The sequence below is a fragment of the Nycticebus coucang genome, chromosome 12 (assembly GCF_027406575.1).
Source record: "Nycticebus coucang isolate mNycCou1 chromosome 12, mNycCou1.pri, whole genome shotgun sequence".
Classification (NCBI taxonomy): domain Eukaryota; kingdom Metazoa; phylum Chordata; class Mammalia; order Primates; family Lorisidae; genus Nycticebus; species Nycticebus coucang.
The window spans coordinates 89122688-89147585 of NC_069791.1; the positions used below are offsets into that span (position 1 = coordinate 89122688).

Below are 24898 nucleotides of genomic sequence, written 5' to 3' on the forward strand. Positions count from 1 at the left end.
GGCACTTTAAACTTTTTTTTTTTTTTTTTTTTTTATTGCTGGGGATTCATTGAGGGTACAATAAGCCAGGTTACACTGATTGCAATTGTTAGGTAAAGTCCCTCTTGCAATCATGTCTTGCCCCCATAAAGTGTGACACACACCAAGGCCCCACCCACCTCCCTCCTTCCCTCTTTCTGTTTCCCCCCCCCATAACCATAATTGTCATTAATTGTCCTCATATCAAAATTGAGTACATAGGATTCATGCTTCTCCATTCTTGTGATGCTTTACTAAGAATAATGTCTTCCACGTCCATCCAGGTTAATACGAAGGATGTAAAGTCTCCATTTTTTTTAATGGCTGAATAGTATTCCATGGTATACATATACCACAGCTTGTTAATCCATTCCTGGGTTGGTGGGCATTTAGGCTGTTTCCACATTTTGGCGATTGTAAATTGAGCTGCAATAAACAGTCTAGTACAAGTGTCCTTATGATAAAAGGATTTCTTTCCTTCTGGGTAGATGCCCAGTAATGGGATTGCAGGATCAAATGGGAGGTCTAGCTTGAGTGCTTTGAGGTTTCTCCATACTTCCTTCCAGACAGGTTGTACTAGTTTGCAGTCCCACCAGCAGTGTAAAAGCGTTCCCTTCTCTCCACATAAAAGGCACTTTAAACTTTTAAACGTGGCTAAGCAGAAGCGTTCCCAGGAAAGTGCTTGTCACTGGGATCACTGCTGAAGTGGCTATTCACTTACCCAGTATGCCAAAACTGGTCTCACTCTGCCCCTGAGGGTTAAGGCTGTAAGGCGGCTCAGTCCCCCCCTTTAGGCTGCTCAGTCACTAGTTACTAGCTCCCTCCTGATCCCTGCTCTGCGACCCTGAGGGCAGAGCTTCCAGGGCAGTTCTCTCACAATGGCTCCCTGAGGCCCAGAGCCGAACACTATTAGCTCCGTCGGGATCAGCGGCTCAGTCTGGGACCCTAGACAACACCCAAAGTTCTCTGCACTCCTGCTCAAGCTCTCCCCAAGGCAATTCAACTGAGTGCCAAGTCCAAAAACACCAAAACAGTTCACAGGTAAGGCCTTTCTGGTTTGCAGTCTCGCCGCTACTGTACTTACAGCTGACCGCGGGATTAGACCGACCGAATGCACATAACCATTTGCCAGTTTTACACTGTTTTTGTCCTCCTCTTGGAGCCCAGAAGTCTCTCGCTGACTCCCTGTATCCTCAAAGGGATGATTATAGGCAGATACCACCAGCCAGAGATGCCTGGAGTCTCATCTCCTTGGACTCACGGTGCCCAGTTGCATGAAAGCTGTCACTCAGCCGCCATCTTGCTCTCCATTTATGACACCCTTCTTAATGGTTCTCTTTTCACATGACAATCTCCCTCCCAATACTCCCAACATTCCCTACCTCCTTCCTTAGCTTTATTTTCCTTCTTGGCTTTTATCATACAACATACTATTCGCATATATTTTACTTGTGTGTGGAATTTATTGTCTGGATACTCCCCATTTGAAAGTAAGCTTTGTGAGGGCAGGGTTTTCTGTCTGTTTTGTTCACATAGTCAGTGCTCAATAAATATTCGTTGGATGAATGAAAAAGCAAGCACTGTCAACTATTATTATATTGATTAATTTTGTCTTCTCATGCCTGCCACAAGTGCACACTTAGGGCTTACACAGTAATGATAATAAAAAATACCTGCCACTTACTGAGGCTTTCTCGTGTGCAAGGCACTGTTGTCAACACATTTGCAGGTTTAAACCCATTATTCCTCATAATAATCCACTGAGGATTATTACCATTTTGCAGAGGATGAAAACTGAGGCAAAGAGAGGTTAAAGAGCTTACCCAAAGTCATGCAGCCACTAAGTGACAGGCTTAGGAGTTGAATCTCTGCATTGTGTAGCACTAATCCATGCTGGTCCTTTAAGCCAATCCTATTGAAATTTTTGTTACAAATATTCACTCATTACACCTAGTAGGCTGGGTAAGGCATGTGGGACATGATTCTAACTCACTTTACAAAGATGTAATTCTTTTGCCTGTGGATTTTTGCCATTCTATCGCTTTGCAAACATTTCATCCAGTCCACTGGACAAGGAGGTCTCTTAATTTCAGAGACTCAGCCTAAAATACGATCACCCTGGCGCTCAGGTTTCTGGTTTAGATACCCCCAGAAACACTCACCAGGAATGGAATCAGCACTGGGACTCTCATGGCTGCTGTTCCGAACAGATTCAAAGACAGCCCAGAGGAATTCTTTAGGAGGCAGGGTCCCAGCCAACTTGGAAGCTGTTTGTTGAAGGATATCAGGAAACTGTGTGGGTTAGAAAAGATGAAAGAAGAGAAAAAGAATGGGAAAAGATATTTGCATGTTATGAATCTGACAAGGAGTTGAAAACTAGAATCTACAGAAAACTCAAATTAATCAACAACAACAATAAAAAGAGCAAACAATCCCATCTATCGGTGGGCAAGAGACATGAATAGAGCCTTCTCTGAAGAACAAACATACATGAAAAAGTGCTCATCATCCCTAATCATCAGAGAAATGCAAATCAAAACCACCCTGAGATACTACCTAACCCCAGTGAGAATGGCCCACATCATAAAATCCCAAAGCTGAAGATGCTGGCACGGATGTAGGGAGAAATCAACACTTTTACACTGTTGGTGGGACCATGAACTAATACAGCCTCTTAGGAAAAAAGTATGGAAAATCCTCAAAGAACTCAAAATAGACCTTCCATTTGATCCCTCAATCCCATTACTAGGCATCTACCCAGAAGAAAAAAAATTATTTTATCATAAGGACATTTGCACTAGATTGTTTACTGCACCTCAATAAACACTTTACAATCACCAAGATGTGGAAGCAACCTAAATGCCCATCAACCCAGGAATGGATTAATAAAGTGTGGTATATGTGTACCATGGAATACTATTCAGCCATAAAAATAAATGGAGACTTTACATCTTTTGTATTAACCTGGATGGAGTTGAAACACATTCTTCTTAGTAAAGTATCACAAGACTGGAAACGCAAGGATCCAATGTACTCAATACTAATATGAAGCCAGGAGACAATCTAATACATGCCCACACAAGAGAAAAACTCAATTCAATTCAAGATGAGGGGAAGGGGAAGACGGAAGGTGGAAAGCGGATAGGTGTGCTCCCACTTAATGGGCACAATGTAAAGGTCTATGACACTCCTCCTGGGAGTGGGACACAACTACAACAGGGACTCTACCTAACAAATGCAAACATTATAACCTAATTGTACCCTCACATTAGTCTGAAAAAAAAAGAAAAGAATAGAATAGAAACAAATAATAATTAAAGCACATTAAATACGGATCTAGATCAGAGTTTAAACTATAACACTCCTTACTGCCTTAATTTTTTAAAGCAGCTTCTTATATAAATTTAATCCTTAGTCCAATAAATATGATCTCTATAAAACATCCCATAAAAGGATTTCAAACTCAATAATAATGCAATAAATGCTAAATAACATGAATATATATCACTTTTCACCCATCATATTGTCAAAAATAAATTAAAAGTGGTAATATTTCATACTGGCCAAGATGTTAGAGAAGTGCACTCATCTGTCCATGGGACTGTTAAAAAGGGCATCATTAACCAGGGCAATCTGATAACAGTCACAAAAAACGTCAAGTGCACCTACCCCGTTTTTGGTTTGGTGCCATTTTAAAAATGTTTAGATTTACATTTATCACAAAAAGGAGGTAAAGAAGGGTTACCTCTGGATTCTGGGTAGAGACCAGCAATGGGGCAGGGGGGGTGGAGGGGTTCCCCGTGAGAAGGTGCCATTTCTCAATTTCTCATCTAGAACTTACACACTTTGTCAAGACTTGGGATATTATTCGGAGACCTGCCCATGAGCCCAGGGAATTCATCAAACTCTGAATACCGCTATGAGCACTTGGCCAAAGAGTAAGCACCTCCGTTTATGTAGTTCTTTGTTCTATGCTCATCTTCAGAATGAGAGTCAAGCCGACATTACTGGCCTACTTCCTTGCATACTACTTCCCTTCCCTGTGAGGCTTCATTCTGTGACTTGCTTTGGCCATTGGAGTGTGGCAAAAGTGATAGCCTGACATTTTCCTGCCTTGCCCATAAGGAAAATTGTACTTATCCACTCCCTTTTTCTGGAATTTCAGGCCTTCACAGTGAGAAGCAGCGCCAGGTAACCTAGCACCAGAGATGGCCTTATGGAGCAGGGCTGCCTCAGGGACCCACAGATCAGTTAGCAAGAAATAGATCCTTATTGTTATATGCCAGCGAGATTGGGTGGTTTTCTTATGCTGCAAAAAAATGACTTGTGCTTGTCCTGCATGTCTCGCTTAGAGGACTGTCTAAATCTTAGAGAGTTACTTCAAATAGAGTTCTGTGCCCAAAGGAGACGTACAAGAAAGACTAGCTTTTGTGTGAAGCATGTTTGCGCTTGTACACAGGGCACCGGTGGGTGTAAGAGTGGCCACATGTGTGAGATGTACACAAATAGCAGAGTGGAAGCTAAAGGACAGCTCCCAGGCTGCACCCCTCTTCCCAGAACACCATGCAAAAGGCCCAGGGTTCATTTAGCGCTGCCTCAAATTCCCTCTAAAACATGCACATCCTGGAATGGAGCTGGAAACATCTGAACACTTTGTGGTGAAGAAGGTGGTTCTAGAATCACAGTCTGGCTGAAAATTGAATGGTGTGTAACTGACCATGCTTCCTCTCCCCTTTTAACTCCAGCCTTCTTAACATGGGACACAGAAGTACCTTTGTGGCAACAGAGCTTAATTCATCTCCTGAGAAAAGCACTAGAAAGGGTCCCACATCCTTCATAGTCTCAGCTGTCCAGTTCTGAGGGAATCTAAAAAGAGAAAATAAACAGAAAAATGAAAAACCACGCTATGGTGGATATCTGTTGCCCTTTCCCCCTTCACCTTTCTTTCAGAAACAGACCATCTTCGTACTTGAGGAGGCTGTCAATAACATGGTCCCACTTCCCTGACCAAGAATATTATGTGACATAGGCTGACCAATCAGACTTATCCCTGGGAATTTTGATGGAAGCTGTCATTTTTTCTAGTATTTTTCACAGTAAAGAGAATGTTTGAAGACATTCTTGTCACCAAGTGGAGAAAATAAAGCCACACAAAGGAACACAAAGCTTAGGGATAGGAGAAACATATTCCTAATGACATCATTTGAGACCCTGGATCCAGCAATGCCTGAAATCCACCCTGCAGTTGTCCATTACATTCCATTTCTTATTGAATTTCTGTCATTTACAACACATTTTTTTCTTCCTTCCTCAATAGAAGAATGATTATACATTTGTTTCTTTTAAATAATCACAAGTCTTATCTTACACAAAGAAAAATAAAATTCTCTTGAACTTGGCAGGATAACAGCACTGACCCAGAATCCACTGTTACTTTTATACATACTATAAATATCTTCCGCCACACTATCTTTGGTGACATCCCTATGAAAGGTGTTCCCAATTACTAGTGAGAGCCCCTCTCTAAGACCAAGGCAAACCCCCCTAGTCAAACAGCCCCCACTCTTATTTCTTTGAAAAAAAAATCCCATAGACTAAAAGTTCCATGAGGGCAGGAACCATGTGCCTGCCTTAATAACCACTGTACCTTCAGTCTTAGTAGTGAAACCATTGTCACATACTCAGCACTATGTGCCAGACCCTCTTGTCAGGCTTCTACCTGCATTAACTCATTTACCTGCCTTTTCTTTTTTCTTTTTTTTTTTTTCTGGGGCTGGGTTTGAACCAGCCACCTCCAGCATATGGGGCTGGCACCCTATCCACTTGACCACAGGTGCCACCCTGCATTAACTCATTTAATCATTACAATTGCCCAGTAGGGACGGTTACTATCCCTATTCTACAGATGTGAAAATTAAACTTCAAAAAGATTAAGTCATTTTCCCATGCCACACAGACAGTAAATGATAGAAGAAAATTTTTAGCCCAAGGAGTCTGGCTCCTGAGTCCAGTTCTGTGCCTGGGACACAAATGTTACTCAGAAACTGTTGTCTAAATATTGACTCATATATCTGATCTAACCTCAGAGAACTCCACACGGGAAAGAACAGTTGGTTCTTTTTTCCCTCCCAGGAGCTCTCAATCCCTCATAAGTTACAGTACCTTTATTATTTACATTTTTGTTATTCCATAACCAAAATAATGATATTGTGGAGCAAGAGGAACTCCCATTCGTTGCTGGTGGAACCACAAAATCATATAGCCACTTTGGAAGACATTTTGACAGTTTCTTACAAAAGTAAACACACTTTCATCATACAATCCAGTGATCACATGCTTCGGTATTTACCCAAAGTAATTGAAAATATATGTCTACACAAAAACCTGCATATGAATGTTTATAGCAGCTTTATCCATAATTATCAAAACTTAGCAGCAACAAAAATATCCTTCAGAAGGTGAATAGACAAACTGTGGTACACACAGAAAATGGAATACTATTCAGCACTAAAAATAAATGGACCATTGAGGCAAGAAAAGACACGGAGAACACTTAAACGCAAGTTACTAAGTGAAAGGCTATCTGAAAAGGCTACACTCTGTATGATTCCAGCTATCTGATACTCTGGAAAAGGCAAAACGATCTGTGGTTGCCAGGGGTTAGAGGTGAAGAAGGGATGAAGAGGCAGAGCGCGGGGGATTTTTAGGGCAGTGAAACTCCTCTCTGTGATATCACCATCTGGGTGTATGTGTCTGAACCCATAGAACATACAATGCCAAACTGAACCCTAATGAAAACTATGGACTTTGGGTAATAAAGACAAGGTAATGACAATCATGCCAAAGTAGATTCTTCAATTGTAATAAATGTACAGTTCTGGTGTCAGATGTTGACAATGAAGAAGAAAGGCATATATGGGACAAGGGAACATGGGAAATCTCTGCACTATTCTCTCAATTTTGCTGTGAAGCTACAACTATTCTAAAAAAAAAAAAAAAGTCTTTAAAATAATAATAATGCCACCACCTTGGATGTGCAAAGTGCCATCTTTTCAAAACTCTTTTCCTCCATATGCCAAGTTATAATGGTGACAACCCTGTGAGACTTGCAGGGCGGCTACTGGTGACCCCACTTCACAGGGAATCTGATGCCAAAAGAAGGAAGGTCACATTTCTAGAATAAGCATGTTTAATCACATCCTAAGCTAGATAACCCTGTTTGGAGGGAAGGAGGCCCAAGGTCGGGTGCCCCTTCATCCAGCATATCCCCCCCACCATGGTCACGCCCAGCCCCTCCTCACCCATACTGTTCCAAGAGCTTGCGTTTCACCACAGCCTTTTGGTCAGGGCTGAGGTCTGGGCAGTCTCTGAGGCCATGTAGGGCAGTGGGCCAGGCCTTGGGGGAGATGCTGTTGTCAAAGACGGTCCCTGGTAAGTGACACAGCAGGTTTCCCATGATGTCCACGGTGTATTCATCAGCAGTGGAGACATCCTGAAACCAACAAGTAGAGCTGATGGGCAGATCCTGCAGAGCTCAAGGTCATGATTGGTTAAAAACACTGCCCAACCTCAAACTTCTTAAAAGTTCTAGGATCTGACTCACCTACCCTGTCCAGACTACTAGAGATAGAGCAGGACCTGATCATTCCCCAGGGATGCAGGCCTCAGAGGTCAGGGAAACCCCAACTTGGCACATCATGACCCTCAGTAAATGAGGGCTGCTGTGGTTCTTATCATTGTTCTGAGGATACTCTGCAGTCCAAGAACCATTATAATGTTAATGTTAGTAAAATAGCAATAAAAGCACCACTTCAAAGTTTGCATGTCACTGGAAGGCCTTCAAAGCTCTTTCCCAAAATGACAAAAATAACTGACATGTACTATGTGCTTACTATGTGCCAGCCACTGTCCTGAATGTCTACGGGTCTCAGTCCATTCATCTTCAAAGTAGCTGTAAGAAGTAAACACTATTATTCACTTTTTAAAGATAAAGAAACTGCCAACTAGTGGCAAGGCTGGAATTTACATGGGCTTTTGAATTAAATAGTATATTCCTCATTCCATGCCCTCAATAACTCTACAAGGGTTGTGCTACTGTACCCACCTTGCAGATGAGGATACTGAGGTTCAGGGTGGGGAAGTGACTTGATCAAAGCCACATAACCGGGCATTGGCAGAGGCATGTCTAGAACCAGACTATGCTCTCTCCAGTCCTCTAGAGTGACCTCCCCTCCTTCAGGCCCTAGAATGAGAGTCTCCAGTATCAATAGCCAAGAGTGTTCCAACCAGTAGTTTCAGATCCAGCTCTGAGACCCACAAGTCAGACTTCCAGCCGTTATGGCATGCTCAAGATCCCAGCCAGATCCCCAGGATGTGTGTCCCCAGGATGGCCACAGGCACCCAGAGGGAAAGGTACATCAGGAGGGGTTTCCTTACCAGACACTGGTGCACTTTTCTGAGGACTAATGTCTTTTTGTGGGAATCTAAAACCAAGTAGTCCAGCTGTCTCTTCCCCAGGCTTATCAGAAAGGGCACACACTGTGAGGCCGGGAAGGAAGCCAGGTAGTGGGCCCTGGAGAGAGATGGGGAGAACAATAGGGAGAAAATAGTGGCTGCTCTGTATTTGTCCCTGAAATCATGGTCCACATACCCAAGAGCTCATCACAGGGATGCTCTTTAAATATGGGGGCAAGACGTGATTGCAAGAGGGACTTTACCTAACAATTGAAATCAGTGTAACCTGGCTTATTGTACCCTCAATGAATCCCCAACAATAAAAAAAAAAAATTTGTTCTCCCAGGGACATTGGTTGCAAGCCTCCCACCCATCATGCTCCTCTTCTATAGGCAGAAAACAAACTTCCCATCATGCTCCTCTTCTATGAGTAAGAAACAAGCTTCCCATCATGCTCCTCTTCTATGGATAGAAAAAAAATTTCCTCTCATGCTCCTTTTCTATGGGCCAGAAACAAGCTTCCCAACATGCTCCTCTTCTGTGCCCCAGCATTACTGATCAGAAAATGGGGTCTCCATAAACATGTTGACTGATCGATTGGTTGAATGGAGATGAAGAAAAAGAAAAGAAAAAAGAGAATAAAATAGAAAGTAAGGAAGAAAGACAAGGAAAAGAGAGCAGAAAGAGAAATGGCACTCCCCAACTCTGTTATCCCCAAGCTCTTGATCATGTATTCTCAACAAGAATAATGTCACCCTCAGGAGGGGAAACAGGTTTGAGTCGGGGTGGAAAATCTCAGTTATGCCAATGACTTCTGACTCACCAAAATTCGACTCTACTCAACAAAATATTTTTCCTTAATATGTAATTTTTCTCATTAGGAAGAAATTAAGATTTTTCTCCTTAGGAAGGCAATAATGAAATAAAAGTTGAGAAAAATGGCATGGGATCCATGTGGCCAATTCATCCTCATAGACTTGACTATTCCAAAGCGAGATTAAACATCTTCCCTCAGACATGTTCTTCCTCCTGTATGCTATCTCAGAATCCTTTTTTCCTTGATTCCAAAATCTTTCATTACTATCTCCTTAGTATTCCTCAAATCTGCTCTTGTCTCTCCAATTTCTGTGCCTTTGTCTTGTTTATTTCTTCATTCACTCCTCTAGCAAATATCTACATAGCATCTACTATATGTCAGGCAAAGTCATAGGCACCAAATACAGGAATGAATCAGTAGTCCCCGGCCTCATAGTGCTTGATTCTAATAGGAAGAATAAACACAGAGACCAATGAATAAAACAGGTCATTTCAGCTAATAAGAAATGTAAGAAAGAAAACAAAATGCCTCTATAATAGAGCATGATATGGCCTCTTGAAAAGAAGCACAATTTGGGCTGAGACTTAGCCGAGAGGATGTAGCTGGCCGTGCCAAGATCTGGGCTACTAAAATAATCTTCCACTGCCTCTCTCCTTCCAGCCAGGCCTCTGTATCCCATCCTCTACATGGGCAGTGGTGATGATCTTTCTGAAACATAAATCTAAAGGATGTACCCAGAATATAAGTGAAACATCTCAGGGAGTCACAAAATGCCCTCTATTATCTGGAGTCCTTGACTTCTCAGGCCTTCTCTCTCCCACCCACTCTGTAGATCCACACCCCATGTTCTCAGGGTGCTTGGCTTCCCTTCCACCTGCTGCTGGACAACCTTGTGCTTCTGCCTGGGGTATCCATCTGAAACTTTCTATCCCCAATTCATTCTCTAAGTGTTGGTTCCATCTCCTCTGACTCTCTAGTCTGAAGGTGATTCCCCCTCCTCTCTGCCCTGTGGCCATTATTCTTTTTGACACATGATTTCTTAGAAAAACCCTCTCACTCTAAGTGTTTGTGATTTTGAGTGGAACCAATTTCTCTCCCAGCACCAGAGGTACAATACAGACCTAAGCCAAAGTTACCCATCATCCCAACTTCACTGCTTAGTTCAAGGAGAGCAAATTTGCCCAAGTAAAGTCCATAAGAGTCAAACACAAGATTTTTATTGAGAACAATGAGAAGTTTGGTTTGTTTTTTTCTTTACCCTGAATATAAAGCTGGGAAAATGTAACCTTGGACTTGCCAAGGGTGCCACAAAGAAAGAAACTGCCTAACATTGAAGCTTGAAGAAGAAATAGACGACATCATTTGAGCCATGCCTGAAATGCCTCCCTGTACTTTTCATGCCTCAACCAAAAATTTCCTTTTATTGCCTAAGCCAAGTTGAGTTTAGGTTCCATCACTTTCAACCAAATATCAACTTGATTTTATAATTGGTTTGTCTATTCCTAACCCCCGATTGTGAGAAATTTTAACTATCTCTGATAACTAGCACACAGCAAGTATTCAAAAAACATCTTTTTGAATGAGTGAAGACAGAAATAGCAAAAGAAGGTAGATGGAAATTAAGAACATGAAAAGGACAGAAACAGTGTCCAGATCAAGTTTGAGAAGCAGGGATGCCCCACAGGCCTAAACGGCTGCACATAACAAAAGATATCACCTGGCATAGTTGTGGGGATAGCCTAGATGGGAGCTGCTTCACTGACACTGACTCAGCCTTGGGTTGCTTTGGCTTTAGTTGGTTTGCAAATAACAAAAAAGCAAGAAAATCTGTTTGAAATATCTACGTGAGGCTCAGAACTTAAGGGCTTAACTGTCTAAGACACACTCACTCTGCTTCTGGCTCCTCAAGAAAACTCAGGAGGAGAGAATCACCTTGACTTGGGTGATTCCCACCAATATGATGGCTGAGCCAGAAAGTGGGGTGGGGGGTAAGGGGAGCAGGGGGGCTGATGTTCACTTACGGGAGCACAGCCAAGAGGAAAGGCGGCATAGACGATCTGGAAACTTCCCAGTATTTCCATGCCAAACAATTAACCTGAAAGATTAAGCAGTCCTAGTTCTGGAAATTGAATCCAACAATAAGAACAAATGCAGATAGTGCTTTCCACATGCCAGGTACTTGTCTTTTTTTTTTTTTTTTTTTAATTTCAGATTATTATGGGGGTACATACAATTTGGTTACATAGTTTGCTTTTAAAAGGTTAAAACCCAAGTTGCAGTTGTGTCCTTACCTAACCTCACTTACACAATAGAGTACCCTATCATGTAGGTATCACTATTGTGCCCAGCTTATAGATAAGAAAACTGAGACAATAACAACATGAAAACAAAAATTAATGTATGAGTATGCTCATCACAATTTTTCCTACAACTGCAAGAAAGTGAGATACAACTTTAATGTCCCTCAGTAGGGGATTGGTTAAGTATGTTATGGTATATCCATACAATGGAATACTACGCAACTACTTTGTTCTATTAAGGTAGATTTATATATATATATATATAACATTAAGGTAGGAACACCTACTTTGTTCTATTAAGGTAGATTTATATATCTTAACATTAAATGATATCTATGCCATTATATATATATATAAATATGTTATATTGTATATATAAGTTAAACAGAACAGTGTGTATTGTATGAGCTCATATGTCTTTTTTATATCATATGTAAATATGTGTGTGTATATATATATATATATATAGGTATATATTTATATGTATACCAAAAAAAAATTCAAACTTCAATAGCAAATGTTTCCCTGTAGTTACGTCTGGAACAGGGCTGCTCAGTCTCTGCAGTATGAACATTTTAGACCATATAACTCTTTGGCATGGGGGCTGTCTTGTGCATTGTAGGATGTTAAGCAGAATCTCTGGCTTCTACCCACTAGATGCCCACACTGCCCCCCCAGTATGACAACCAAAAGCATCTCTAGACATGGCCAAAATTCCCCAAGAAAGCAAAATAGTACCCTGCTGAGAACAATTATTCTAGGGGAAAAAATACTGGGAAAATTTTACTTTCTCTGTATTTTTTATAACAATAATGTATTTTCATTAAAAATGTAAACAATAAAGGCAAATTGTCTAACAGGTATTTGAAGGTTCTGAGAACTGGAAGCTCCTATGTTCCTGTGTTGGGGCAACTCTCACTGCTCCAACATGTACCTCAGCTATTGGTGTCCCCTCCTGGGCAGGACTTTCAATACAGTTCAAAGGTTCTCTCTGCGAGCTGCAATCTTCAGCAAATGAAAATCCTCAGGCCTCACCCCTCACCTACTATGTGGGAAACTCTGGGACTGGAGCCCCCATTTGCGTTTCAGCAGCCTTCCAGGCAAGGCTGATGCAAGCTCAAGTTTGAGAGCCACTGCTAGAATAAACAATCCAAGTGAATGAAAATGCTTTCTAAAACTTTGCATATTCCTCCATCAAGCATCATGTTCCCTGGTGTTCAGGGGGAGAATCCACTCTTTGGAAACTTTTCATTCACGTCTCAGACACAACAAGGCCAGAGCTGAGATGCCTCGTACATCCATTTGCTCACCCACTCAGGACTCTATACGCCAACAGTTCACACTCAAAGTTCAAATGCTTCAAGGCCTGTCTTTACCAGCTCAGATCTGTGCAAAATCAGTTATTGCTTCTAGCTTCCTCAAAGGGCTAAAGAGACTCCAGAACCTTTTGGAAAATGAGGTTTCAAATGAAAAAGAAAATGAAAAGGGTAGGAATGTTCGAGGAGGGATTACCTTCAGTCTCAGGAGAACATAATTATGAACACGCAAAACAGTCCACCTTATGAATAAATTTTAAGGTTCAAATTTGAGTAGGGGAGAACCAATCTGTTGAAACTTTGACTGTAAAGAGATGGGTATTTGGATCTTTATGAAAAGAAACGGAAGAAAACCTGGCTCAGTGTTTGGCACCAAGGCATCCTTACATCTCAATAATTCTGGTGTAAATATCTTTAGATGCTATAGCCAACGCAGGCCCAGTAGGGGAGAGAGAATTAGGAGCAGGAAAACGCTCGAATGGTACCTGATATGGTGAAAGCAGGAAGAGGTTGTTCTCAAAATACCGGAAATGGGCCAGAAAAGAGTCGGCACTCATGGCATCAATGTGTGAGCACGTCACACCTTTGACCAGCTGCCCAGCACTAGAAAACAAAACAAAGCACTCAGGAGAAGACAGGGCCAAGAAGGAAAGAAGAAAGAGCAAGCGAAGGCAGATTTGATCTGCCGCAGGCTACAGACATGACTGTCCACCCTCCCTCCTGGGAAATTAGGTTCCTCTGACAGAAGGCGCCGAAGGGCCTCCTCTTTGGCTCCCCGTCCACATTCTCCTACCTCAGGAGCTCCTCCGGCCTCGTGGTGGTCTTTAACAGAAGCTCGTACAGGAACAAGGCCTGAGGGAAGAGAATAATTGGCAGCGCTGATGGACGCTCCCTGTGTGGGGAGGCCCTGTAGGGAAGGCACCCTGTGACCCCATTTTATAGATAGAGACATGGAGGCTCAACAGGCTAAGTTACTTACCTGGGACCACACAATAGCTAAGTGGCAGAGCTGGGATTTGAACCAGTGTCAGAGTAATTCCAGAGCCTTGGCTCTCACACTCCAGGTGACTATCTATACTCCAAGAGGAGAATGAGGAGCCAAGCGTTGGCAGGAGGAATAGAATTTACTTCCTGCCTGGTTAAGGACTCTCTGTGACCCCTATTTAAACACCCACCTGCCAGTTCCTGAACACTGGGCATCCCAGAAAGGGAAGCAGAAGGGAGGGATGAATGGGCCAGGAGGGCCTGGAAAACACCATCCGTAAAGTATGTGGGCTGGCAGCATGCACTCCCCTCCAGCCCTCCCAGATGAGCACTCCAGAAGAACAATGCATCGTAGGCTAGGGAGTCGTTTGTTTCAAGGAACGTAACTTCACAGAATCCCTAACTTGCAGATGCAATCAAGTACTGCATTTGTCTATTTTATAGACTCTGAAACTTTGAACATAATTCCCCAAACAGAATAAATTATGAGCTAGCGTTAGACATAGCAGCTGAGGCCCTGGAAGCAGCAGAAAAGCCCAGGTGAAAGGAGAAGCAGTGGAGGGAAGTTCTGGACATGGTGTGTGGCCTCAGAGATTTTCCTGGGCACAGGGTCAAGTTCTGGGACGCTCTAGTGTCTTCCCCATCTCAAAAAATGGCAATTTCATCAGCTCGGTTGATGGGGCAAAAAGTATCTTGAAGTCATCAGTAGCAAGATGTCTTTTCCAAAATAAAATGATTGCCACCGTCACTAAGCCCAGATCTTGGCACGGCCAGCTACATCCTCTCTGCTAAGTCTCAGCCCAATTGTGCTTCACAGCAAGTGATCCCTGGAACATCCTCCAACCTCAGGAGACACCTTGAGCAAGAGCCCCAGAGCAGACAGGGACCGTTGCTTGTTATGCTCACTTCTGCATTCTCAGCACTGGGATAAGCACCTGGCACGTGGTTGCTAAGATGCTCGGGAAACATTTGCTGAGTGAATATAATGAAGGCTGACTGAACGAGAAGGAAGCCAAGGACAGTTCTAACTAAGGCAGAGCATCCATCAACAACACCATTCTCAATGCTGGCAGCTTTTAATAATACACATAATAACAGCTAATATTTCTAGCACACTGTCCAGATGGCAGATATCCTCATGAGAAGTTATGCCCATTTTGCACATGAGAAAAATGAGGCCAGATAAAGAGAAATGCCTTCTCCAAAGTTAATTAAAAATGGGAGCCAGAATTCACTCTCCAGTCTTCTTAACACTATGCTGCTCTGCCTTCTAGGTTTAATTCCACAGAAATAAATTTCTTTTACCAAATTAACCTTAGAACAGACCATTTCCCACAAGACAGACAGAAATACAGGACCAATCTGTGAGCCTTCTGGGCACACCTGGCTCCTCCGAAGCTCCTTGTCCTTCAGGACTGCAGGATTGAATCCGGGTTCCCTCCGTAAGTCAAAGAGAGACACTTCTTTAAAGAAAGCCCCTGGTATCTCCACAATGCCCGAGGCAGCATCTCCTGCTTCAATCATCTGCCAAAAGTGAGAAGAAATAGAACAACAACCTTGTAAAAGGTGCATCAAGCTTTGTGTAAGAGCCGGACACTGATTCTTGGGCAATAAAATCCATCAGATCCACTCCACAGCCCTAGGAAGTAGAGACAATCATTCTCCCATTTTGTAGGTGAGAAAAGTGAGACCTGAAGGGCAATTGGTTGAAAGCCAGTGAGTGAGATTCAAGCCCAAAGAATGTCTTATGCAAAAACCCACATTCTCTACTTTAGCCTATAGGCTACTGCTTCCGACAAGGTGATGGTGCTTTAGGCCAAACTCCTTAGGTTTGATTTCTTAACAGATGTTTGCAATCAGACAGAGCAGGCCTGATAGAGCACGATGCCCAAAGACTCCCTGCTGAGGGAGAAAGGAATACAGGCACGACTTTGGATCATGGAAAGGGCTTTCAGGAGCATGCTAAGAGCTTCAGGGTTCACTGAAAAACTTTTAAAATCTTATTAGATTAAGAAACCTAATTTAAGAAGTCTTCCAGATTAGACTGGCAGGGCAGAACAAACCCAGACACCCATAGCTGAGATAACCCGGCCCTGAATCCATGGCCCAAAGTCACAGCCCGCCCACCACATCCCCTGGGAGCCATGTGCCTGAGATCAAGACGTCTTCCTCTCACCTTGCTCAGGATGCCTTGCTGCTGGGCAGGTGACAAATCAGACACATGCTGAGAGATGGTGCTTCTCAGGGCCTGGGGGAGGTCTTTGCAGTCCATGCTGCAGAAGGCCTGGGTGCTGACCCCAGCCAGCAGAGCACCCATCTGGCTGACGTTGTAGAAAGACAGCACCTGGGAGAGGGACAGCCACACTGTGAGGCTCTGCTCTGGCCTTTCACCTCTCAGACAGACAGCGAGCCTGCTACAGGTGACACTGAGGGACACCACAGTGAGCGAGACAGGTGTTGTCTCCTAGACCTCCCTTCCTTCCATCAGGAAGGAGTCAAATATCAAAATACAGGAAGCATTCGGGGGATGACTCCACCATCCAAGGCCACAGTACAAATATCAAAAACAGGCACCCCAAGACATGGCTAGCCTGGCAATGGGCTTTATGTGTTTAAGACTAATGGACAACATTTAAAATTTTTTTCTTTTCCTTTTTTTTTTTTTCTTTTTTTGAGACAGAGTCTCATGTCACCCTTGGTAGAGTGCTGTGGCATCACAGCTCACAGCAACCTCAAACACTTGGGCTTAAGCAATTTTCCTGGCTCAGCCTCCCAAGTAGCTGGGACTACAGGTACCCACCACAACACCCAGCCATTTTTTGTTGCAGTTGTCATTGTTGTTTAGGTGGCCTGGCCTGGGCTCGAACCCACCAGCCTCCATGTATGTGGCTGGCCCACAACCACTGTGCTACGGGCACCAAGCCTTTTCTCTTTTTCTTTTAAGAGACCAGATCTGTCTTTGTCACCCACGCAACAAAGTGCAAGGGCATGGTCATTGTTACCTATAACCTCCAACGGCTGGGCTAGCAATCCTCCCACCTCTGACTCTCAAGTAGTTGGCATGTGCCACCACACCTGACTAATCCTTATTTTTTCTTTTTTTTAGAGACAGGGTCTCACTATGTTGCCCAGGTTGGTCTTGAATTCTGGACTCAAGCAATCCTTCCGCCACCTCCCAAAGTGTTAGAATTACAAGCATGAGCCACCACACCTGGCCTATTTTTAATTTTTAAGTTAAATTATTTTGTGGGGAAAAACTCTCATAAAAATCCAGATTTAAGTTTTGGGAGTTTTGTTGTTGCTGTTTTAATCTGAACATCAGGCAATCCCGGGCCCAAATTTCCGCCTGGTAAAATGTGGCAGGAACAGAACAGCGACCACCTTTCTAGGTGGGCCATAGGCTTTTCCTCCCTTTTTCACCCCTCAGGAGGAAGATTTGGATATTAGAGAAGAGACAAACCACTTTGTCCAGGGCTGGAAGGGAATAAAACACTCTCCCTCAGCTCCCTGAAATCAAATTCACTGAGAACTGTCAAGTAGACCCATGGGGCCCCAGTTGAGATCTAGAAACAGGGACAGCCTCCAAAGGCTTCAAAAAAGTCACCATGAGGCTAGATGGGAAGAGAAGAATGGACTAGCCTTGCACTTGAGTCAGAAAGTGAGAATGGGGCGGCGCCTGTAGCTCAGTGAGTAGGGCGCCGGCCCCATATGCCGAGGGTGGCGGGTTCAGACCCAGCCCCGGCCAAACTGCAACAGAAAAATAGCCGGGCGTTGTGGCGGGTGCCTGTAGTCCCAGCTGCTCGGGAGGCTGAGGCAAGAGAATCGCGTAAGCCCAAGAGTTAGAGGTTGCTGTGAGCCGTGTGATGCCACGGCACTCTACCCGGGGGCGGTACAGTGAGACTCTGTCTCTACAAAAAAAAAAAAAAAAAAGAAAGTGAGAATGAGTGGGCAGCCCTCTAACAGCCATTCTGGAGACAGTGAGTCTGGCTTCAGCAAGCTCTGAAGCCAGACACCCTGCGCTCAATCCCAGTTGCATCCCCTTCATGTGGCCTTAGCAATTCCCTTATGTGTTCTGTACCTCACATTAGAACAGAGTATGGCAAGTGCTTAATAAATGCTTGTTATTGTTGTTTTATTGGAATTAGTCCCTATCTGATCCTAGTGAGCCAGTTTGCATCCTAGGAAGCGTCCATGAATCTGAATTGAAAAAGCAGGGCACCAAATGTTTAGGACTCAAGTCCTTTGAATGGAACCCAGCACAGGGGGACTAATTCCCCAAGAAAGAAGGTCCATTTTCCACTCCAGGACTAAGGATCCCCTCCAAATAGGACTTTCTTCCCTGACAGTTTCCTCTCTGCAGCCCAGGACTGGAATAAAATAGCATCACCCCTAATCCCAGGGGAGGGATATGCTTGCAGCTCAACAATAAGCAAGAAAAACCTGGGATGGGCCCCACACATTGATCAACAACTCGGTGACAGCTCACACTCCTAGAGCTCATCCTCTGTTATGTCACGTAACACCCCAGCTTCTCTATGTGCACCCACTCACATAATCTTTGCAGCAACACTATGGGGTAATCACTGTCATTAACCTCATTTTGCAAATAGGGAAACTGAATCAAAGTGAAGTCAATCAAATTGCTCAGTGTTACACAGTTAGTAAATGGCAGAGCGAGGATTAGAAGCCAGCTAGTGTCTCCCCCAGCACCGTCTTCTTACTAATTGGTTGTCCCTACAGGGTATGTACAACAGGCTGTCAAGAACTGAATGTTTGCATTCCCCAAAATTCATATGTTAAAGGCCCAGGCCCAAGTGTGATGGCATTGGGAGGTGAGGCCTTGCAGAGGTAACTAGGATTAGATGAGGTCATGAGGTAATTAGGGTTAGGTAGGGCCCTGATCTTGTGGGATTAGTGCCCTTGTAGGAAGAGACACCAGAGAGCTTGGTGTCACAGAGGTCACATGCACACAGCAAGGCAGTAGCTGCCTGCAAGCCCAGAGAAGAGGCCCCAGAATGAAACCTACCTTGCCAGCACCTTGACCTTGGACTGCCCAGCCTCCAGAACTGTGAGAAACAAATGTCTGTTGTTGGAGGCATCCCATCCACTGCATTTTGTAGTGGCAGCCTGGGGAGACTAATACACCCTTGGGGCATGAGGCTACTAAATAAAAATTAAAAGCCCCAACTGACCTTCTCATGGGCCAAGTATTTCGCAGACAAGATGATGACCTGGCTCTTGGCCCAACCTGAGACCTGGTTGAGGGTGGAGATGGCACCATGCACAGCCTCAGGGGAGAGGGATTCCAGCTGACTGTAGGTCAAACCCACAACCGCATCCGACAAGGAGCCCAGGGTCTCATTGAGGGTCTGGTTCTCTGTGGCAATGTCCAGGAGGTCTGCTTTGAGCTGGAGGAAGAGAAAACTGGAATGGACATTGACAGAAAGCAGAGTGGTGGCTCTGACTGCATCCTCTGGTATCAGGAATGGGCATCACCCCGACCCTGACCCACCAAATCCTCCAGGCCCAGAGATGAGGAAGGTGAGGGACTCCTGCTATGCCCAGAAAGTGAGTCACCCCATGGAGGGCACTTCCTCAGCCTTGGTCTTCGTATGCCACAAATTCACCTGTGTTTCATTTAAATATTAATTTCTTATTAAATCAACCTTAAAGCATGGCAGAAGGAAATCTTGTTCTCTTACAACTCCACCATGCTCCTTCCTGTAGCAGCTATATTCCTTTGGTGACTTTGAACTCTATATCTGTACATACGGCTGTTTTTACTTCATGGAATATCCAGGAGATTTTTCATGATAACTTAGAATCTGTGTAAAAATAATTTTCAACTGTACAGGAAAGTAAAATTCTCCTGAAAATCCTATCTCATAAAAATAACCGTAATTAGCAATCGGGTGTGTATGCTTCCAAGATTTCTTAGGTCTTTTTAAATATAGAGGCAGTATATAGTTTGCAGAAAGTTGTAATATGATTAGGAGCACGCTTTTCCTTCCTATATTTTTTCACTTAAAATCTTTTCTTGCATGTTGGCACTTTTCTATGATTATTGTAATAACCATTTTATCACAGTATGTCTTCCTCATTATAGTCAGATGTGTTGCCCAATTGATTCTGGTGAGGAAGACGATAAAATTACCTACTGGAAAACGACTTCTGTACCAAAAAATGAGAATGGCTCGTATTTTAACACCTGAATTTGTACAAACAATATATTCATTTCATAGGTGCACAAAACGACTCCAGGCGATATGGAAATGGCCACTAGGGGGCAGCAGGGTGAAGCAGAGGAAACCACTGTTACAGCACCTGGGTTCTCTAAATTCAGCAAGTCCCCTTTCTGAGGGCTGTTTCCACAGCTGTAAAAGGAAGGGGTGGACTAGAGTGATGGTTCCTTAACCACCAGCAGCAACATCAGCTGAGAACTTTTAGAAATGCTAATCATTTCTAACCTCCTGAATCACTTTGCATGGGGCCTGGCAATCTGTATTTTAACAGCAATTCTGATGCACCCTCCAGCCGGGGATGTGCTGAGCTAGATGACCGCAAAGGATTCACTCATATCTAATTGTACCTGACTTTCTTCTTGGCTCTCACAGCTATCGCTGTGGCCTTAAAATACATTTATTTTCCTATTTTTGCTTGCTTGCTTAGAAGAGATTCTTTTTTTTTTTTTTTTTTTTGCAATTTGGCTGGGGCTGGGTTTGAACCCGCCACCCTCGGCATATGGGGCCGGCGTCCTACTCACTGAGCCACAGGCGCCGCCTAGAAGAGATTCTTTTCCTTGAAAACAATATGCATTGACCAAGACAGATGACCATGATGTCAAATGTCATTGGGGACCTTATGGTTATGCATGGGAAACTTCTGTGCAATTATTGATGGCTTCATGAAATGTTCTTTTCAAATAAAAACATTTGAAAAGAATCACAAGAAGTGAAGAGAAGGGAGACAGAATGGACACTTGAATGGAAGAGAGAGACAGAGAGGGGGGAATACGAGAAACAGTCTGTGTTTGCTGACTTGTCAAGACCTGGTCTAAGAACTCACAACTACCCGCTGATCCAGTGTTCTTAATCCTGGCTGCATTGGAATCACCTGAGAAGCTTTAAAATCATGCCACAGCCCCAGGGGTAGGGAACCTGCAGGCTTGGGGCAACGTGTGGCTGGCCCTCTGGGTCCATGAGTGCAGACTTTTGACTAAATCCAAATTTTATAAGACAAATCCTTTTAAGAAGAAGACTTGTTCTGTGAAGCCTGGATTCAGTTGAGGGGCTGCACTTGAGGATCTGAGGGAGGGTCCATGTGGCCCAAGGCCGTAGGTTCTCCACACGGCCCTGACCAGTAACTTCTGAATCTCTGGGGGTGGTGCCTGGCAGGGCTGTCACTAATGTGGAGCCAGGTTTGAGAACCACAGGGTATGCCCAGCATGCTCTCCAGAGCAGTCCCTTTAGCACCACCTGGCAGCCTGTGACAAGTGTAGCTTCCAGGGTCCCACTCTGTACCTCCTGAAGTAGAATCTGCATTTTAGATCCCCAGGTGACCCATAGATATGTGTAAGTTTGAGACAGCTGCTCTGATTGAATTTTTATCTATCCAAGGTTTTTTTTTTCTGTGTTATTTTTGTCTTTTCTTCCCATGTTACGTTCATCCCAGCTTTTGAGACACCATCTTCTGTGTCTGAAGTTAGATCTTAATTAACGCAATGTATTTTCTCTCAAAGGCTGGGCAAGGGTGTTATCCCCATTTCTCTGGCTAGTGAAACTGAGGCCGAGGCCTCTGGCCTTGCTCCCCTGCTGCACCTTCTGCACACCAGACTGGAAGCCCCTCAGCTGACTGCACTTGATCATCTGGTGAAGCAAGACTTGAGCCACTGCGGCATCCAGCAGCTCCAGGTCATCGTAGAAACAAACAAGCAGCCCCAGCCTGTGTGAAAAGAGAAGGCATTGTGGTGGAGGGCTCAGAGCTGGGAAGCACACTGCATTCCCCACTAGTCCAAACCAACAGAGTCGTGTTCACATCACCTACCATATATCAGGTCTTGTCCTGAATTTACTTGGATTGTCACATCGCAACAACCCTATAAGGCCAATGCTCTCATTAGCCCCATTTCACAGATGGGCAAACTGAGGCTCAAAGAGATCAAGTGACTTGCCCAAGACAAGTAGTAGGCAAGTCTACTTAAATCTACATCTATTCACCTAGGCCATCTTTCTTCCTGAGACAGATAAAGGGCATAAGGAAAGAATGATGTTCTTAGCCACAGAAAAATCTGCATTTTCTACATGGAGATAAGGGGTTTCTCTACCTTTGGGGGAACTTTCTCTGGGGCAGAAGTCTATTTCCAGGATGCCTTCCAACCTACCCACCCAGATGACACAAAGATTTCAAAAGAGAAAAAAAGAACAATGTAGAAGCAAAGGTGAAATATGAACCCTGTTAATTAGACCAAGAGAGATACATCTAGTGGCTAATGGGATAGAGTTTGAAGCCCAATTGTAAGTTTGACCTCCAGCAAGTTACATACCTTCTCTGCAAGGTTGCTGCACACAATTGTGCAGTGCACACTCTGCACTACTGTACAGTGGCCCTACCTCTCTGAGCCTCTAATAAAAACAAGGTTTACTTTGTTCATGATAGCACATCACATGAAGGAATGAGGATGACTGTGGAAGTTAAATGAGAAAAAGCATACTCTTAGTTAGTATGAAGAGTATTCAACTTAGTATGGCTGGACCACCTGGTTGACCACAACTGGCCTGACTCCACCTTCTCAGAAAGATATTGATATATTCAGACACACCCATAGGAGGGAAGCCAGGTCCAGGAAAAGGATTTGAAAATGTGTCTAAGAGCAAGAGAGCTGCTTAACTGAGAAAGGAAGACTTGGGGAAAGTGACAGCCAAGATACAGAATCGAACTAAACATCCATCCACAAGTGATTTTTCAAAATATGGTATAGATGCACAATGAAATACTCTTCAGCCTTGAAAAAGAAGGAAATCCTATTCTATGTGACAACATGGATGAACTTGGAGGATAAGTGAAATAAACCAGGCAAAGGAGGACATGCTGCGTGATCTCACTTATATTAGGAATCTGAAAAAGTTCAACTCACAGAAGCAGGTAATAGAATGGAGCTTAAGAGGGGCTGGGGGCAGAAAGGGAGTTGGAGAGATGTTGGTCAAAGGATACAAAGTTTCAGTTAAAGAGGAGCAAGTTCTGAAAATCTATTATACTCCATGGTGACTATAGTTAATGACAATGTTTGTTATTCTTGAAAATTGCTAAGAGAGTGGATTTAAGTGCTCTCACCACACACACAAAAAAAGTACATTAGATATGTTAACTTGCTAATGGATAATTAACTTGTTAATTTAGCCATTCCACGATGTATACGTATGTCAACACATGCTGTTGCAGGCCATAAATATATGTCATTTTATTTGCCAATTTAAAAAATCAATTATAGAAGAAAAAGGAATAATATTCCTTTTTTTTTTTTTTTTTTGCAGTTTTTGGCTGGGGCTGGGTTTGAACCCATCACCTCCGGCATATGGGGCCAGCACCCTACTCTTGAGCCACAGGCACCGCCCACAATAATATTTCTTGAGCATTCACTATGTGTCCACTGTGCTTAATCTTCACAAAGACCTTAATGAGGCAGACAGATTTTTATCTCTCATTTTTTCAGGTGAGGAAACAGAAGCACAGAAAGATGATGTAAAAATGGGAGACCACATACCTTGTAAGCAGCAGAGCCAAGACTAAACCCAAGAAGTGCAGCTCCAGACCCCATGTTCTTAACCAGGAGTCTATTTATTTTATTCTAACCATAGAAAACTGGGACCTATGCTAATGAGTGAAAATTATTAGAGATGAGGGAAGGTGTAATACTTTTAGATGAGTGAGTACATTCTCTAAGAGTGACTCAATTTTAAAAACTTTAAGGGATGGCTCAGCGCCTGTGGCTCAAGCGGCTAAGGCGCCAGCCACATACAGCTGAGCTGGCAGGTTCGAATCCAGCCGGGGCCTGCCAAACAACAATGACGGCTGCAACCAAAAAATAGCCGGGCGTTGTGGCAGGCGCCTGTAGTCCCAGCTACTTGGAAGGCGGAGGCAGGAGAATCACTTGAGCCCAGGAGTTGGAGGTTGCTGTGATCTGTGATGCCATGGCACTCTAACCAGGGCGACAGCTTGAGGCTCTGTCTCAAAAAAGAAAAACTTTAAGGGACTATGACGATGAGAGAAGTGCGGCCATAAGACACTGAGAGATGGAGAGAAGAGGATTGAACAGTGCTCACCACCTTCTTCCTGACCTTCAACCCTGCCTGACACCCCTGGAGTTCAGGAGTGGGTGGTCATGTTACAATCATTAAATTCTAAAGCTTATCTATCTCATTCAGAGGTTCCCCAGCTAAGAGTCTGGTAACAAGGAGTTCTCAAACATGGAGAACCCCTCAACTTATTTCCAACACTTGGCTCAACCTAATAGAAATTATCCATTCCGCTGGGAATAGGACCAAGCCCAGTGTATTTAAAATGTTCCATTTCCACTATCAGAGCCAGGATTAGCTCTTTATAGGGTTGTATAAAATGCCTGGCACACAGGAGCTGTCAGACAGCTCCTTACCCCCTTCACGACCTCTTTAAGAGAGGGAAATGGTCTCCTTGGGGAACACGTCCCCTCACGATGCACAGAGACAGGAGGCCATATTCTCAGAAGGATCAGCCACGTCCCTTCCCCCATGCTGCTCATGGAAATCTGATGCTTATACTCGTAGCCTTGTGGGAAAGAGTCACTTGCCTGTGGATGGTAGAGGTGTTCCTCTTACTGAAGTTGGAGGAGCTGATCCTCTCCAGAAACGCCTGGGCCAGTTCAGGTGTGATGTCATACACTGTATCCAACTGCTTGGTGGCGTTGTCATAGCTGATAAATAGCCTTATCTAGGGGACAAGGGTGGGAAGATCAATGAGGGTAGAAGTGGCCTGCA

At 43.8% G+C, this 24898-nt stretch overlaps 1 protein-coding gene across 1 annotated transcript in view; it reads right to left on the minus strand.

The window, feature by feature from the left end:
• Positions 1-24898, minus strand: part of OTOA (otoancorin) — a 78942-nt gene that overhangs the window by 32774 nt on the left and 21270 nt on the right. Inside the window, exons 10-21 of the mRNA XM_053555835.1 lie at positions 24712-24851; positions 21707-21830; positions 19082-19297; positions 16066-16233; positions 15273-15413; positions 13699-13757; positions 13391-13508; positions 11311-11384; positions 8455-8590; positions 7320-7510; positions 4791-4884; positions 2181-2310 (exon numbers count right to left, since the gene is read on the minus strand). Of these exons, the coding sequence (XP_053411810.1) occupies positions 2181-2310; positions 4791-4884; positions 7320-7510; positions 8455-8590; positions 11311-11384; positions 13391-13508; positions 13699-13757; positions 15273-15413; positions 16066-16233; positions 19082-19297; positions 21707-21830; positions 24712-24851 (1591 nt within the window). The remainder of the gene's footprint in view (positions 1-2180; positions 2311-4790; positions 4885-7319; positions 7511-8454; positions 8591-11310; positions 11385-13390; positions 13509-13698; positions 13758-15272; positions 15414-16065; positions 16234-19081; positions 19298-21706; positions 21831-24711; positions 24852-24898) is intronic.